The sequence below is a fragment of the Pocillopora verrucosa genome, chromosome 3 (genome assembly GCF_036669915.1).
Source record: "Pocillopora verrucosa isolate sample1 chromosome 3, ASM3666991v2, whole genome shotgun sequence".
Taxonomy (NCBI): domain Eukaryota; kingdom Metazoa; phylum Cnidaria; class Anthozoa; order Scleractinia; family Pocilloporidae; genus Pocillopora; species Pocillopora verrucosa.
The window spans coordinates 13,591,782-13,607,185 of record NC_089314.1 but is presented as its reverse complement, the minus strand read 5'-3'; the positions used below and the strand labels follow the sequence as shown (position 1 = coordinate 13,607,185).

Sequence of the window (15,404 nt, the reverse complement as noted above, 5' to 3'; positions counted from 1 at the left end):
TCTAAAAATTAGGACTTGCCAAAGACTTATTTGACCCGTACTTTGATTTTTCTCTTGCCAAGCCTCGATTGCGGCACAGTTATCAACTTGTCACGTAACACTTGTCACGCGATTAGAAACGATGACAAGTAACGACACAGGCACAGGTCGCGTACTAATTACGAAATGCGCAGCGTTTTGTTTAAAATATTTAATTTCTAACGTCGATATAGTAATTCTCATTATATCTGCCCGACATTCATTGGAAGCAAACATCAAAATATCTGCCATTTGATCGTTGACCGTGCGATTAAACTGTTTATCAAAGGAGTGCTTCAACACTGCACAACTTTTCAAACGCTTGTCCTTTTTCTTTTAATTATTACAATAAACAGATAAGAAATAATATACCTTAATTTAACAACTAGATTTTGCTGACAAAATCCGATAAATAACATTCAGACGAGTAATTGTAAACGATGCGCTAAAACTCCCTCTCGCATTTATTCGATCAAGTGCCCTGTGTGCTTAATAAACTTTTGGAGCAAACGGGTGGGCGCTTATTCGAGGTTGGGCGTTTGATCAAATAGGCACGGTACGTTTGGTAGCCATTCCATTTTCGTGGCACTTGATTACGCAACTGTTACAGGTCGTGAAACTATAACTCTCTGCTTTTGGACATCGCTTCCACTTTGTATCAACGGACAATCTACCATCGGCGATGACCGTTTTGACACGCATTTGTCTAAGAGTCACGCACTATTAGGAGACCATATTGTAACATAACACTTCTTATGCCTTTGGCGTTGCCTTCGTAATGAACGATGGGTTCGCCGCATGTTTGTCAGTTTCGCGACTTTCGCGACACTTAATCGGCTTAGTGTCACGCAACAGTCGGCTGAGGCCGTGTCGTCACGCAATACTTGAGTTTACAAAACAGTTGCTGCCCTTTTTCAGTTCTTTACCACATAATTGTATAAGAGTCACGCAACTGTCCGGTGGACTTGTCATCACACGATATCTTGGCTCTTGAATTTACAAGATTCAGAATTATCTTCAAGATTGTAACTCAAGGTGGCAGCATTTTCTCCATTATTCGCAGGTTGTTCATCATCAGTATCATCTTCGTAATTATTCTGCAGCTGGCGGATAAATGGATACAGTTTTATTGTCACGGAGCTGGCCGCTCGAATTTCTTTTCCGTATCGCTGCATCAGCTTCCAAACACCACCTGGGAACAAATTAATACATTTAAAAACCGAAAATGACGAAGAAAAAATTTAAAAAGGAAATGCATTCATCACGTGCGGTATTTCAGTGACGTAATGACACAGTACTTATATCACTAGACTATTTTCCCCGTAAGGAGCAGGTGAAGAGTGCTCTATTTAGGTAACACTTCCTCTAGATCCGTATTTGTCCCCTAAATGAAGGTTCCATCGCGCTATTGGACATTACTCCGGGACTCGTTTTCTACGACGAGGTTTAGCGACAACAGTTTAAGACTGACACTTCTTGCAATACAAACTTCAATTTTTTACCAGGCGAAAGGAATTTTTTTTATATTATACAAAGCAACCCAAACATGAAACTGATTCCTACTTACCAACTGTTAGTTTTCGTTCTGTGATAAATGAATGGATGTTGAGAAGATCTTCCGCTAATTCCTGAAAGAAATGGAGAAGCGTCAAACTATCTTTCTGAGTGTTTCGTTTAATAAATAGGCGTTGCCTCGTGTTGACAGATTTATTCGATGACAAGAATCGTGATTGACACTAATTCAATAGATTGATTTAAAAGCGTTAGATTATTATGTTTTTAGTCAGTTTTTCAGCAGAATCGAAGTGAGAAAGAAGTTATTTTGTTATCGTTTTTATGTCTCTAAATCCGCTTACCTGGAGAATCTGCTAACCCGTAAAGTGAGACTGTTGTAACGACCCGCCACAGAAGTAAGTTTATATTGAAGTTTTTGAATTTAGTTACAAGATAAAGACTTGATTTGCGTTTGTTCTAATTGCGAATTATAAATGTATTTCTTTTAGATCGAATAATTATTAAAGCTTGGCTTAATATTATATGGTTTGTGGTGGTCATTTGATCTAACCAGTTCCGAGTAAGGAAACACTGAGCATCAAATACGAGAAGTGCAGGCACAAATTGTCTATACTACTCAACATTTCCCTCTCCAGCTTTGTCTCCCACTTTCGTAGGTAACTTTAAGACTAAATCCATGGTGCTCAATGACTCTTTTAAAATCTCCTTACTGCTGATAAGCAATACTGACATTTCCTTAAATCTTTGTCGTGTCACCCAAACGTTGGTCAACAATCGAGTCAAACAGAGACTAACCCTAAAACGTGAATCGAGATTAGTTCACAAGTTATTTTTTCTCAGTGAGTCCAAGCAGATCACTAAACACACGACTGACAAGTGAAATCATATGGTCTGCTAACATTTTCAGTGATTTTCACAATGAATTTGCCATATCGTTGCCATTCTTCGAGTTACAACTTACAGCATCTCCAAACGTGAAATACACAATGTCCCTGGACCCAGCAGCACACGCCATCATTTGAATTAAACCTGACAAACATAACAAAAGAAAATGCTGTAGCACCTTGATAATGTTATTCTAAATAACAGTGAAGTTGTGAGGAGAAATTAATGATTGGTCATATCTAAGATTGAAAGGGTTAATAAATCTAAAAAAATAAATAACTGAACAAACCCTTCACTCTAGGATCGCCTCCAAATGCGCCACAGCCCCAGTTTCCTACCAAAAGAGAAAGAACGTAAGTTTTTCAGCCACTGAGCTGACTGCGCTATGAAAGTGATTTCCTTTTGAGTATTGAAAGTAAAACGTGATACTAATGGTTTGTCTTTAACACGCTCTGTGCCATTGGTCAAGAAAACTCGCGCCATCCTCTCGACCAATCAGTGACTTGGGCAATGGCGGTTTCCCGCGCTTTTTCACTTCGAGTTCTCATTGGCTCCCAATGGTTTTTTCCTCTGTTCTAATTTGGAGTCGTGGGTATTTAAGTTGACATTTTGCGACATTCATGCGAAAAGAGTCTCAAATGGTCCGTTACAACTTTTATGGAGTAAATCTACGGGTCGAAAGCCTCGAGGTATTTCTGAACCAACAAACACGGCTGGTCTAGTTGTATTGGTCTCACCTGTGGCAATTGCTGGAAGATATTTCGGTTCTACGGGGGAGTAAAACCCACAGTATGCCTGCAAGAGAAAAGCATTCATTTATAGGTTAATAATGACCTGAAGACTCTGGAAAGACAATTTTCTCTCGATGGAGGCAAACTTGCAGGGGAGGTGGTCGAGTGGTCCTGGTTCGGGTCCTGTCTGGGAAATTGTACCTTGTCAAGTTCTCTTTTGAGCAGGCCAACTTGAAACTGATCTGTATAACAGCGAAATACTTGTGCATCTATGGCCACGATCTTAGAGTGCCGTCGTCCCCAAGAATCCCTGGAAAAAAAAGGAGATAGAGAAAAATACTTCAAAATAAAATAACTTAAAAGTCAAAGGAAAACAAATTCAAGTACAGTTTGAACTCTAGAATGCGAAACATGGGTGTGGGTGCTAGTTGATCTGTCTTTTTTTGTTCCAAAGTTGTGAGGGGTGAAATATTAGACTCGCAAAACGCCTGGCCCCCTTATTTGCCGGAAGATCTAGCCAATATTTTAGCCATGTCTCTTTATTGTTACTGATTATTATAAGGTGTTGATGACGACTGGAAAATGTTGCGTTCAAGTGGCAGTATTTTGTGTTGCGCTTTTCTTTTTTTTTCCAGGGGGGATACATCAGCTTTTACGTTGCAATCTATTTTCAAACGACAACGATGACACATAGCCTTTCTTGGCCCACATCACAATTTTGAGCACCTCTAGCTACCGTTTGCCCGAGATTCTCGAGCAACAGTAGCGAGATGTGAAGAAATATGAAAAATTTCACATTCTTGTGTCTTGAGATCTTCAACGGCACTCAGGTACCTTGTTGTTCTATCGCTATGGTTACCAGCCCATCTAAACGTGTGCGCATATCCTGTGTAATCACTGTAACGCTCCGCGCCTGAAATAAAAAGGGTTCATTTGTTGAATGAGGTCAGAATGGCGTCAGGTTAAGGATACACGTATACTACAACAGAAGATTTTTTGATTCTCTAAATCACTGCTCACAAGGCGCAAGGCGCCAGAGCAAGTTTGAATTGAGTGTCACATAAAGTGCTTTTCGATTAAGGGTCGTAAAATGAAAACCAAAGTAACCACAACGGCCAATCAGAGAAATGGAAAATACCATTAAGAGCCAATGACAGCTTAAAGTTTAAACAATCAACCTGCCGAAAGCGCGGGAAAACGCGCGTGACCAAGTGTGTGATTGGTTTACGTTTTGCATCTGATTGGTTGAAAGTGGCACGAGTTTTGTAGATCAATCACAGAGCGAAGTAAAGCAAAACCACAGCAACTGATTGACACCTGATTGAAAATTGCTCTATACTCCGAGATTTTGTTGGTTTCGCCTTACTTTGTACAGTGAAAACTTGCCCCACCCTCCTTTCCAATTGAACACAAACTGAAAACCAAAATAAACTTGGTCATTCATGTTTTCCCGCGTTTGTGACAGTACGCTTGTTTTAAATTAGAGTTGGCACTGGCTCCTCGTTGTACTTTCTTCCTCCCCCACTGGTCTTTGGGATTTCTCTTGTCCTGACTTAACGACAATAAATTCAAATTGTCGCACTTTTACCCCACAACAAACCACAGGATGCGTAAGTAATCAGATTCACAACCCAAAGTACATTGTTTATTGGAACAGCAGAACCAAGTTCATGAGACGGGTAGGTATATAAGGGGTCCGCTATATTATCGTGCACAAGTTTTAATTTACCTGTTATCATTAAACACTCATTGTTATCAAGCCGCTCACAGAACAGCCTTGAAAGGATCAGTTCAGGACATATAAGAAACCGTATTTCTTCTTGGACACAACCCTGTAATGAAACCGGATCACTTTGAATTAGAAATAAAAAAATGGTCGACAATGACAAATTTTGAAGGGTACATGTATGTTGCTTAGTATTCAAGTCAACATGTAAAAACTCACCTCTCCTATAACACCTCCACCAATATACTTGTTTGCAAAATCAACCTGAAACAAAATGAAAAGAGGTACACCAGAGTTAGTTATCGGTCGTCAAAGGCGACAATGAGGAGCAGGAACGACAACAGTCGCATCTTTCCTCAACAGTTATCTTGGACAAGACGGGAATGGCCGTTGTAGAGGCGTGGCCGTATGGGAAGCGAAAATGGCGATGTTTAAAGACACCTGCACGTATTTTTGAATCAAGGGTAAAACCTTTATTTTTTTTCTAATGTCTCAGAGACCGTCAAAGTAAACGACATTCTCAAGATACGTGGATAAAGAAATAAAACAAGCTTGGTTTTTAAGACAAATGTTGCTACACAGTTCGTCAGTTGAAGTAGTTAAGCAACGGTCCGCTACTTAGGACGAACCTTGGTGACCATTCCGTTTCTAAGGCTGTGTCCGGTGTAGATAATTGTAATGAAAGTGCATATAAACACAGTTCGGGACATAAAAACTGAGTGGACGTCATTAGTGGTTTGTAGTTAGCTGCGGTTTACTCGCACTAACCTGAAGAAATCCTGTTCCGTTGTCTTCAATTGTACCACCAGTGGAGACATGAAGTTTGCCAAACAGCGTAGTACATCTAGAAACCAATATTTATGGAAGTTAGTCAATAATAACAGGACGCATACAGTTTTACAATGGTAAAAAATCTAACGATTTGAACTCACGTTAATTTTGTCTAGTGACCAAAAATAAAATAAAAAACTGAAGGCGCCTTGAAAATCTTGGCGTAAACAAATTTCAGATCCACCACAGTTAATTTGGAACATGTACAACGCAACGTCTGCACGATATTTTAGGAAGGTTTACGTGTTTCTGAAACCACAAGCAACAGTATTCGGAAGCACTATGCAGACAGAAAGTATTTTTGCCATCCAGTGCAAAAATGAGCGACATTTTTGCAAAGTTGTAAACTTTCTGCCAGTTGTTCATAAAGGCATCAAATTGCTACCTTTCAGACACACTGATAAGTTTTACTGCGCACTTAATTCAGCTTACGAGTAATCTTTACAAACTGTGTGAGTCGCTCTAACATTTCTTTTCCACAAGAAGTTTTGTAACTGCCATGACTATCCATTGTTCAAAGTCTTGCTCGAAAATCCTTTTTCACTTTTTTTTTTTTTTTTTTGGCACAAAGACAGTGTTGATTACCAGTGTTAGATCATAAACGATATTACTTCCTTGGAAACAAAACCAAATTCTCAAAACTAGTCAAAAAAGAAATTTATGGCCACCGGTAAGGAGATATTAACGAGTGACTGCTTAGTACTTTCTCGGTGAAAATTACAGCTCACATCTTTGAAGCTTAGCAGCGGAGGGTGAGCGACAGTTAAAGGGAAGGAGAGGGGTTGGGGATATAGAGATATTCTCGTCTTTCCGGCCCCCTCCCCCACCGTCCGGTTTACGCTAAATCAAAGGTAACCAGCAGGATAAACGATCACGAGCACATAACGCTGACTCTTCTCAAAAAGACACTTGCACTGCAGGTTGGTTAGTAGAATGCTTGGCTCATTGAAAATCTTTACCTTTCCCAGTCAGGCATGTCAGAAGATTCCACAACCTGTCTTTGAAAAGTAACAGTTCCCTTTGGCACTGTGGAAGAGAAAGTAATACTAACACTTGAAGGGAAATTTAAGCTGATAACAAAAGATACTAATCTATAAGGTATGGCTTAAGAACCCATATGCATAATGACTGCCTTGTTTTTACAGCCCCTTGTGGTTATTTCAGGCAGCTAGTAATCTTTCTTCATTTCTTGTAATTAATATTTAAACTAACGACGTATTTGCTGGGTACAAAAACATCAACAAAAAAACAGATAATCGCACAAAAAAAACAAGACCCCAATAAATCACTGATCATAATTTGCAATTTCAAGCCCTAGACATTACAGAACTTACGCAGAGACGTTTAAGAGACACGGACGGCAAACCGAAAGAAGAATAAACTAACTCTAACGCGCCTGGACGCCAATGTATCGACGTCAAGGTCTTCCGTTTAGCATTTTAACCCCGTGGGTTGCCGTGAGAGCAAAACAAGGACCCAAGTGTAAAATTGCCAACCCTATGTCTGTTGTGTTTCCTAAATACTGAATACATAAATAAGAAAAAAAAGATAACTGTTCATAAAGGTGGTAGTGTCAACTACTTACTCTCCCTTATAACTCTCTTGAAATAATGAAAGATGGCCTGAAGTTTTTCTGTTTTAACTGAATTTGTTCCTCCTTTACCGCCTTGAAATAATCTTTAAAGACAGACAAAGAGATGTATGTTTTTTATCTTTTTCTATCAAGGGGTTTCAATTGCAGCAGGGTAGTGGTGGTCAGATCGTCTCGCTTGTGATGAGCTGAGTGCAAGAAAATTTTTATGGGGGGAGGGGTTGGGAAGAAGGGGCACGACGCTTCGTTTCTCTTTAAATTTCTTAAAAACTCTACTTTTAACCAACCATCTTGAGAGTAGCATATATCACAGTTGAATTTTTTTTCAAGCTTTCCTCTTTCCAAAGGAATAAATACACTAACTATTTCAGTGAAAAGCTTGCTGCACCTCAAAAAAAATGGTTTCCTTAAATCTGCACCAAAAGCCAAATGGCATTTCTTTCTTTTCAAAATGACAAAGGAACAACTTACCTATTAAAATTTACGTCTGGAAATGATGAATATTCTGAGTGTTTGTAAGAGTTACGTCTTGGAAATGTACAAAAGAATGCATTGGCCAACAGACAGGCAGCCTGCAACATAACAGTTAATTGCAGGTCATTTGTTAGAAGAAACAACAAACGTACTTTTACTCTAACCGAAAAAATATCAATCACGGTAATAAATATCTTCAAAATCCTTCCATGAAAAATTATTCTGACCTGCTCTTGGCTCATTGTTATGCTGTGATTTTGTTGCCGTTTTAAAAGAGGAATGGCCTGCAAATAAAATGTTAAAAGGAAAATGATGGTGGTTAATAACTAGAGCTCTTAAAAGAAATCTGATTGATCCAGTTACTCTCAGAGTGGAAGTTTTGATTGAAACTGCATAGGGTTCTAAAACTGTTGTGGAGTCTGTTTCTAACCAACAGAGACACAGAAAACTGAAATATTTTGTGGGTGACATTGTTACTTGCTGAAAAAGTATATCTTTGACAACATATCATCAGATTTTCCACAAAAAAAATATTTCATACCTGAGTGCACAAAGTGGGAAGTTGAAGAGTAAGAGACACCATTCCTGGCAATGTCTTGCTGAAAAATTCATTTCTTTGGCTGATATCTAGTACCTGAAACAAACATTCATAAGAGTCAAACAGAGAAAACACAGAAAAGTTTTATCATCAGACTGTGATTAACATGGTCTTGGTGGGTTGTTTCTCTCAGCACTCTAGGCTTCCACTAATTTTGGTTGCCACAGCATGTAGGAAAGCATTTTGGCAACTAAATTTGAATTTGAGACACCAAATTAACCACCAGCACATGTCTGTCATTGAACAAATTGTGATAATTTGATTACTTTATGTTCATGGTGTAAAGTTATACTGAGATAATGATTTCTTCTCAGTTGAGCCCTAAGACTTCATGAAAATTTGCAAAATGATAGCCAACTAGTTCTTTTTTTTCCTTCTGATGACTGAATTTTTTTTCTTGGTACCATTTTAATATTTAAGGTGACCTTTCGAAAAATTTTGAAGTGTAAAGTTATACTGCGATAACGATTTCTTCTCAATTGAGCCTTGAGACTTCATGAAAATTAGCAAAATGATAGCCAACTAGTTCTTTTTTTTCCTTCTGCTGACTAAATTTTTATTTCTTGGTACAATTTTTAATATTTGAGGTGACCTTTTGAAAAATTTTGAGCTTGCAGCTCTATGTATGGAAGCTGAATGACAGTCTCCACGGGATAAATACTGTTATCCATCAAAAATGTAGTGAGTGAAAATATCTGTCTTCTTTTCTCTCTTTCAGACAACTGAAGTTACATGTAGCGCAAGCTGATAACCATGGGCCAGCCTAGTCTGGTTTTTATCGATACGTACCTCATTAAAATAGCTGTGTAGAGCTTCAAAGTTCCACCTCTTGGAGTAATGAGCATTGTACTTTAAAATGGCATCCTAAGGAAAAAAAAAAGAAGAGGTAATTACAAGAAAAAATATCAACTACTTAGAGATCAAACTGCCTCTTAAAAGTTTCTACTGGAACTGCAGTGCTGGGTCAGTGCGTGAGGTATAGCAACCTTGCCAGAAAGAAGAGAGGTATTGTGTAAGTATTTGTTGATACTGTGGGGATTAAGAATGCTGATTTAAAATTTTCATTCTAGAGTTTCACAGTTTTCCAAACTGAATAGATGCAGAGTAAGGATGCAGACTACTTTATGTTGCTTTTAAAGAATGATTACAGAGATTTAAAGGTGGATCATTTTCACATTACAAAGGTGTTCAGAGACCCAAAGAAGTGTCAGAAATTTCCTATATGTATCTCAGAGCTGGGTCAATATACCTGGAAAATTTCTGACACTTTTTAGGCTTTTCTAGATAAACTTGCTTTGCTGACACTGTACAAATCACTAAATTTATGTAAAATTTCCTTTTCTTGAACATTTACTTCATTCAAGGAGCTTACCTGTAGCTCAACTGAGTTTGTGATTGATCCTAACAAAGTTGCTTCTATCAGTTCCCATCTATTTTGAATAATTTTCTTTTCACAATTCTGAAAATACAGACAAAAAAGTTGAAGGTAATGTTTAAGTCTGGGTTCCTTTTATAAACTGAGAATCATTAAACCTTTCACCCCTTTGATCTAACATCTTATTTTCCTTACAAATGGCAACCTGAGTGTTCAGCAATTCCTTCTGCTTGAGTGAAAGTTATGTAAATTTGGTGTTGAATCCCTCTTCCACTCAGGTCAACAAATTTCTTCACTCTTACCATTTATCCAGTATCATGGCTACTGCTTTGGATACCACAGAATAATGCTGTTCAGAACAAGCCATTTGTATTGCAAGAATAAAGTGTTAGTCCAACACAGGTTACCCAAACTACCTATGTCTCAAATACTAATTACCTTGAGAAGGTTTTTCAACTGTTTCACTCCCAAGATCTCACTAGCAATTCTCCTTCCTGTTTGCCATACAATTATTATGATGTTAAATCAGAGAATGTGGTATTGGATCAATTTTTAATCTCCTTGTTGGTATTTTTTTTATTCTCATCACTTGTCTGCTTGACATCGTGTTGAAATTGTGTTGATATTGTTAAGAAAAATTCTGTCTTGGTCCTTTATGGGAGTTTAAAGTTGAAAATACTAGTTTGCAGACTGATGCTCAAAGAAACTGACTGATCACTGCTGATTTCCCAGTTATAAAGAAGAATTATTTGCTCTGATAGTTTTCTTTGACAATATTTGCATCTTAATTAATCACTACCCTAACTCTCTTTTACTTGTCTGCTTGGCTATAAACTAATGCTGTGAGAAGAAATTAGACAATGATCACCTGTCCTGGGTAAAGGTTTTCTCTTGAGCAAGGCATCCGTACATGGTTCTTATCCCATTTGTCTCTAGAGGGAAATCACAGAAACAACTTGATTATTAACCCTTTCACTCCCAAAGATCTCATTAGTAATTCTCCTTACTTTCTTCTGTACGATTCCTATGATGTTAGGTCAGAAAAATATGTATTGGATTAACTAATAATCCCCTAATTGATATTTTTCTTGATTCTCAACACTTGTTTGCTTGATCTTGTATTGATATTGTAAGGAGAAATTCTGCCTTGGTCAACCATGTGAGTAAAAGGTTTAAATGTTATAAGTGCAGAAACTAGTCAGGAGTATTACAGATTGTCTCAAAGAGGGATATACATTAAGCAGGCTCAATAAAGAAAATTAAAATCCACTGCAATAAACTTTAATTCAATTCCTATGAAGAAAAAAAGATTTAGACCAGCTGTCATCTTAAAAATTTGAGGCAAACAAATAGTTAGAACTATTAGTTAACCCTTTAATCCCCACATCAAATTTGTAATTCTCCTTACTGTCAACCATACAATTTTTGTAATGTTAGATCAGAGAATTTAGTATTGGATCAACTAATTATATATCCCCAAATTGGTATTTTTCTTTGTTCTCATCCCTTCACTTAAGATAACAAAGCTTAACTGTAAAATAATTTGAGAATGGAGACCAGATTTCTCATATCAAATAAAAAATATACCTGTAGTTTTTGTGAGAGGGTTTTGGAGGTTCAGCAAAATCATTTGAAAGGGAAGGCTGAAAAAAAAAACATGAACACAACCATAAGTTAGGAAAAATAAATAATAAAAAAATCTCCCTCACACACACATGCACTTGCAGCATCAAAAGTCTTTTTTTATCATCATGATGTAAATTGCAGTGTTTTACAAGGATTACCAGCTCTGAGGATGGCTGTGACTGAATTTTTGTAACTTAATTTGCTAATTTTTTGAGGGTTTTGATATCACTAATAAGCTGCTGACAAGTCACTTGCCTTTTGCACCACAAATTTTCTCATATTAAGGCACTCTATGAGTTAAAAGTTATGCCCATTGTTTGTTTGTGCTATACCTAATTCAAAAATTGTTTTTCATCTTGAGCCATATTGCCCACATGCTTTACAATTTTATTTGTGGATTGTGGACCTTTTTTTTCGATCATTGATAATGTTGACTTTTCTTGTCAGTTAAGGCCTATGGTGTTTATACAATAAACAATATATAATACATGGTTGCTTCTTTTGTGATATCAAGTTGCACACTTCAAGAGAAATTCCATATCTTCAAGCAACCACATTTCATACTCAATTCATTTAAGGCAAGAATGAGTCCACTTACTCTGACTAATACTGTGTGGCCAGGTTGTGGATCTAGTGGTGGTAATGGAGGGGAACATGAAGGAATTCTGTTCAGGCTTTGAAGAGAACATCCCTGCAAGTGAGATTAAAACAGCAAACTTGGATGTCGCGATAATCTTCATGAAAAAGTTAAAAAGAAAATTGAAATTGAAATTAAATCTGTTTTTATATACAAGGATTATTCCTAAATTTCATCTGAGATAAAGAATTATCCAGTTAATACAGAGCATCCTTACTGGAAACCCTACAAACATACTAGCTGCTTTGTATATTGTAATCACAGCTACTACAAATAACCATGTTTTAGTCACTGCTATAGAAGTATTGGTAAGAGTAAGTTGCTATGATTGGATCATGCTGGAAAAACTAAACTCACAAAAAAGAGCTCAAAGGGTAAAAAATTATGGGCAGAGGAATGATTTATTAAAAGAGACATATGCTTGAATTACTCTTCAAATCACAAACTGCAGTAAGCTGTCAATTGTTTTATTGTAAAATTATTTTTGATGACCAAAATAAAAACCAAAATGCTTTTTCTGGAGCAAATTCCTCTTTAAAATAATAAAAAATGGCATTTATGCTGAATGTCATAAAAAAAGTAATACTTATTAAACGAATTCCAACCATTCAGAGCACGCCCGTCCTATATACACAGTCATAAATTTACCCCTGAGACAAATCTTTCTGTGGTCTGAATGGATGGTACCTCAAGTGGAACAGGCACAGGACTAGGTGAACTGAAAAAAAAGAAACTTATGTATTAAACATTTTCAATGAATGTATTAAGTGGTGTACTTGCACATACAGTGCATTTTCTTAAACAAGGATATTTAGAAATTGAAAGCAAATCCGTGGTTAGAGTTGACACAGTAGGGATTTAACTCTTTAACCCCTGAGAGTGACTAATATCTAATTCGTTATGACAATATCACCCATGAATTACACATTAAGGTCAGCAGAATCAAGGATATGATCACCAACTAATTTTTAAACAAGTCTCCTTTTCATCGTTGTAAGAAATGTAGGGAGAACAGCAAGGAGAATATGCATACTGATGTTGGGGTATAAGTGGCTAGGATAAATCTTCAGAGTACTTTTTCAATATTTTGGCAAGTTGCCGGAAAAGTTAGCTATACCATTTAATGTTCATGTATTTATTTCTTGGTATAAGAGAGGCACTAAAACTACGATAAAATTTGACTGTTACAATACTAACTCTGTGAATATTATAGGAGAATCATCAAAGCTGACAAGGTTGTCATCATTATCACTTAATTCATCTTTACTTCCACCTTCAACGACCATGTCTGAACTTGCTGTAGATGTTGCTGACGCACAGGGTGTGTTTGAAGCACCCCTGAAAAGATAGGGATAGTAGTTCATTATCAAACATAGCAAGTAGATTGCTGAATATTTCTAGACAAGCAAATACATATATACCTGAGGAAAAGGATGAAACTAAAATCACTGCATAATGCCTTTATAAGCACCTGTTCTTTGGGAGTACACTGGAAACTCCAAAATCAGTAAAAAAGGCAGACAAATTTTTATGTGTCTCCTGCCTTGAGCCCATTTCTCTAAATTGCTCTGCTCTGTTTTACCATATCTCCTCAAATAAGTGCTCAAGCTCTAATGAGCCAAATATCTGCCCACCCCCAGAGCCAAAAATTTGAACAAGCACCCTCCTTCCGCATTTTCTTAAATAGCAGGGTTATAAGGAAAACCTGTTCTTATTGTCACTTAATTCACAACTTTTTAAGCTTCAACTAAGGTGAAGTCAGTACAGGAGAATAGCTTCTTGTTTGTTCCAGTTATTTCTATCTCCATGCGCTTGTAGAGTTCCTTGATGTGCTTTTTCTTTTCCTTGATATTTGTTATCTTTAAAGCTGCGCTAACTTAATACTTAATTGAGTGTCCTCCTTCCAATAAGCACCTCCACTTTCAGCTGGGGGGGGGGGCACTTATTCAAGGAAATATATAGTAATTGAACACATCTGCTTAAGAAAAACCAAAATCTCAGAACTAAATTACACAGAGATGAAAACTAGACAAAAAGAAGAACTTATGGAGTGACCAGCACCTAATTTCTCCTTACAGATATACTGCTGAATCATTCATTAAGATCAAATGGGTTAAGAAAATAACGAATCAAGGAATTCTCTTTGTTAGTACCAAAGGAAATGTAAAGAAAAGATTATGAAGAATATGGATACTGATGTTAGGATGTGAAGGGTTAAGGCATTTAACAGACATACCTCCTTTTTTCTGCAGCATCAGCCAAAAGAGCCCTTTTCTTTCTAAGATCTTCTTCCTGATCACTAACCATCTCCAATGGAGATGAATTGTGTTGGAAGTTTTGCATTGGAAGCTCTTCTTTCTCATCTTTCAAGGGCAGAAAAGTGATGAAATGTAAGGTTAGTCATGTGAACAGCACATAAGGCGCAAACATGGGGTGTCAAAGAATATAAAATAACACAAATAGTGAAAGCTCGTGAAAGAGTCTAAAAACTAGTAAATTAATACAGTTTCCCTGACAAATTTGCGAGGAGACCCTCGCCGAGATAACACTGACTAACACGAATGAAAGCCTCTTTAAACGTAAGCTTGCACGAAGGCCATTTGATTGCCGTGAAAGCTCAAAAAGATACAATTTTAACTTAATTTACAGACTGATAATAGCTGTCACGAACAAGATATTTGTCTGATCATTTATTCCACTGATCTTCATTGAGTTCATTTTACCTTCCAACAAATGGATTCCTGTACAAGAATTCAATTTGACGATTTCTGTTCATTTCTGTACGTACCAACAAGACTTTTTTTTAAAATCACTATACTTCATGTCGCCATCAGAAGCACGGAAAGAAGAGAGTGAACATTGATTGTAAGTCATTAATCATTCATTGTTGCATTCAATACCTTCAGGACACGTTTAGGTTCGTTTTGAAAACAGCTAAGTATCACTACAAAAAAGAAAAAAAATCCAGATACTCTCGAAAACATCTGATTGCAATTATGATGTTTGTAACGAAAAGAAAAGGATTATTCAGATCAACAAAAGCAAATCTTAGAGTAGAGATCCTGAGAAAAATTATCTGGGTTTACATCGATCAGAGTTAAGATCTACCTGGGAGGTGAAGGGGCATCTTTGACATCATGGTCCGATGTCGTTTGAAACTCTCCTCGATGCTGGTTTGTTTGAGCCGTTTACGCTTTCGATCTGCATCGAACTTAATGCTCATTATTCCTACTAGGGTTCCAATGCATGAAGAGCAGGGACTAGTTGATTTGGCTCGCTGTCAAGGCATAACTTTCAAGGAATTCAAGAACAAATAACACAAAATCCGAAACTTGTACCCGAAAAACTAAACTCTCCTCTGTCGGTCAATGCCTTCTTGGCCTGGATACTAAGTTTT

The 15,404-nt window shown here is 37.1% G+C and overlaps 1 protein-coding gene across 1 annotated transcript; it reads right to left on the bottom strand.

Moving 5' to 3' along the window:
* Nucleotides 1-189: 189 nt before the first annotated feature.
* Nucleotides 190-15,376, bottom strand: LOC131771955 (poly(ADP-ribose) glycohydrolase). Its single transcript, XM_059087827.2, has 24 exons — nt 15,116-15,376; nt 14,244-14,370; nt 13,205-13,345; nt 12,656-12,725; nt 11,969-12,061; nt 11,332-11,387; nt 10,613-10,676; nt 9,742-9,828; nt 9,159-9,233; nt 8,313-8,405; nt 7,999-8,055; nt 7,769-7,869; nt 7,292-7,383; nt 6,666-6,732; nt 5,644-5,719; nt 5,095-5,139; nt 4,879-4,981; nt 3,984-4,062; nt 3,351-3,459; nt 3,156-3,213; nt 2,708-2,752; nt 2,495-2,562; nt 1,586-1,646; nt 190-1,210 (listed from the first exon to the last, which is right to left on the bottom strand). The coding sequence occupies exons 1-24, from the start codon at nt 15,228-15,230 to the stop codon at nt 990-992; spliced, it is 2,103 nt and encodes a 700-aa protein (XP_058943810.2). The 5' UTR covers nt 15,231-15,376; the 3' UTR covers nt 190-989.
* Between the last annotated feature and the right edge of the window lie 28 nt (nt 15,377-15,404).

What these genes read in the sequence shown, in the direction of transcription:
- LOC131771955 (XM_059087827.2), bottom strand. Translation starts at nt 15,230, where the DNA reads ATGAGCATTAAGTTCGATGCAGATCGAAAGCGTAAACGGCTCAAACAA. An exon ending in GATGCCCCTTCACCTCCCAG is followed by an intron (nt 14,371 to 15,115) that starts GTAGATCTTAAC and finishes TGCCCTTGAAAG; the next exon opens with ATGAGAAAGAAGAGCTTCCA. An exon ending in AGGCGATCCTAGAGTGAAGG is followed by an intron (nt 2,563 to 2,707) that starts GTTTGTTCAGTT and finishes TATGTTTGTCAG; the next exon opens with GTTTAATTCAAATGATGGCG.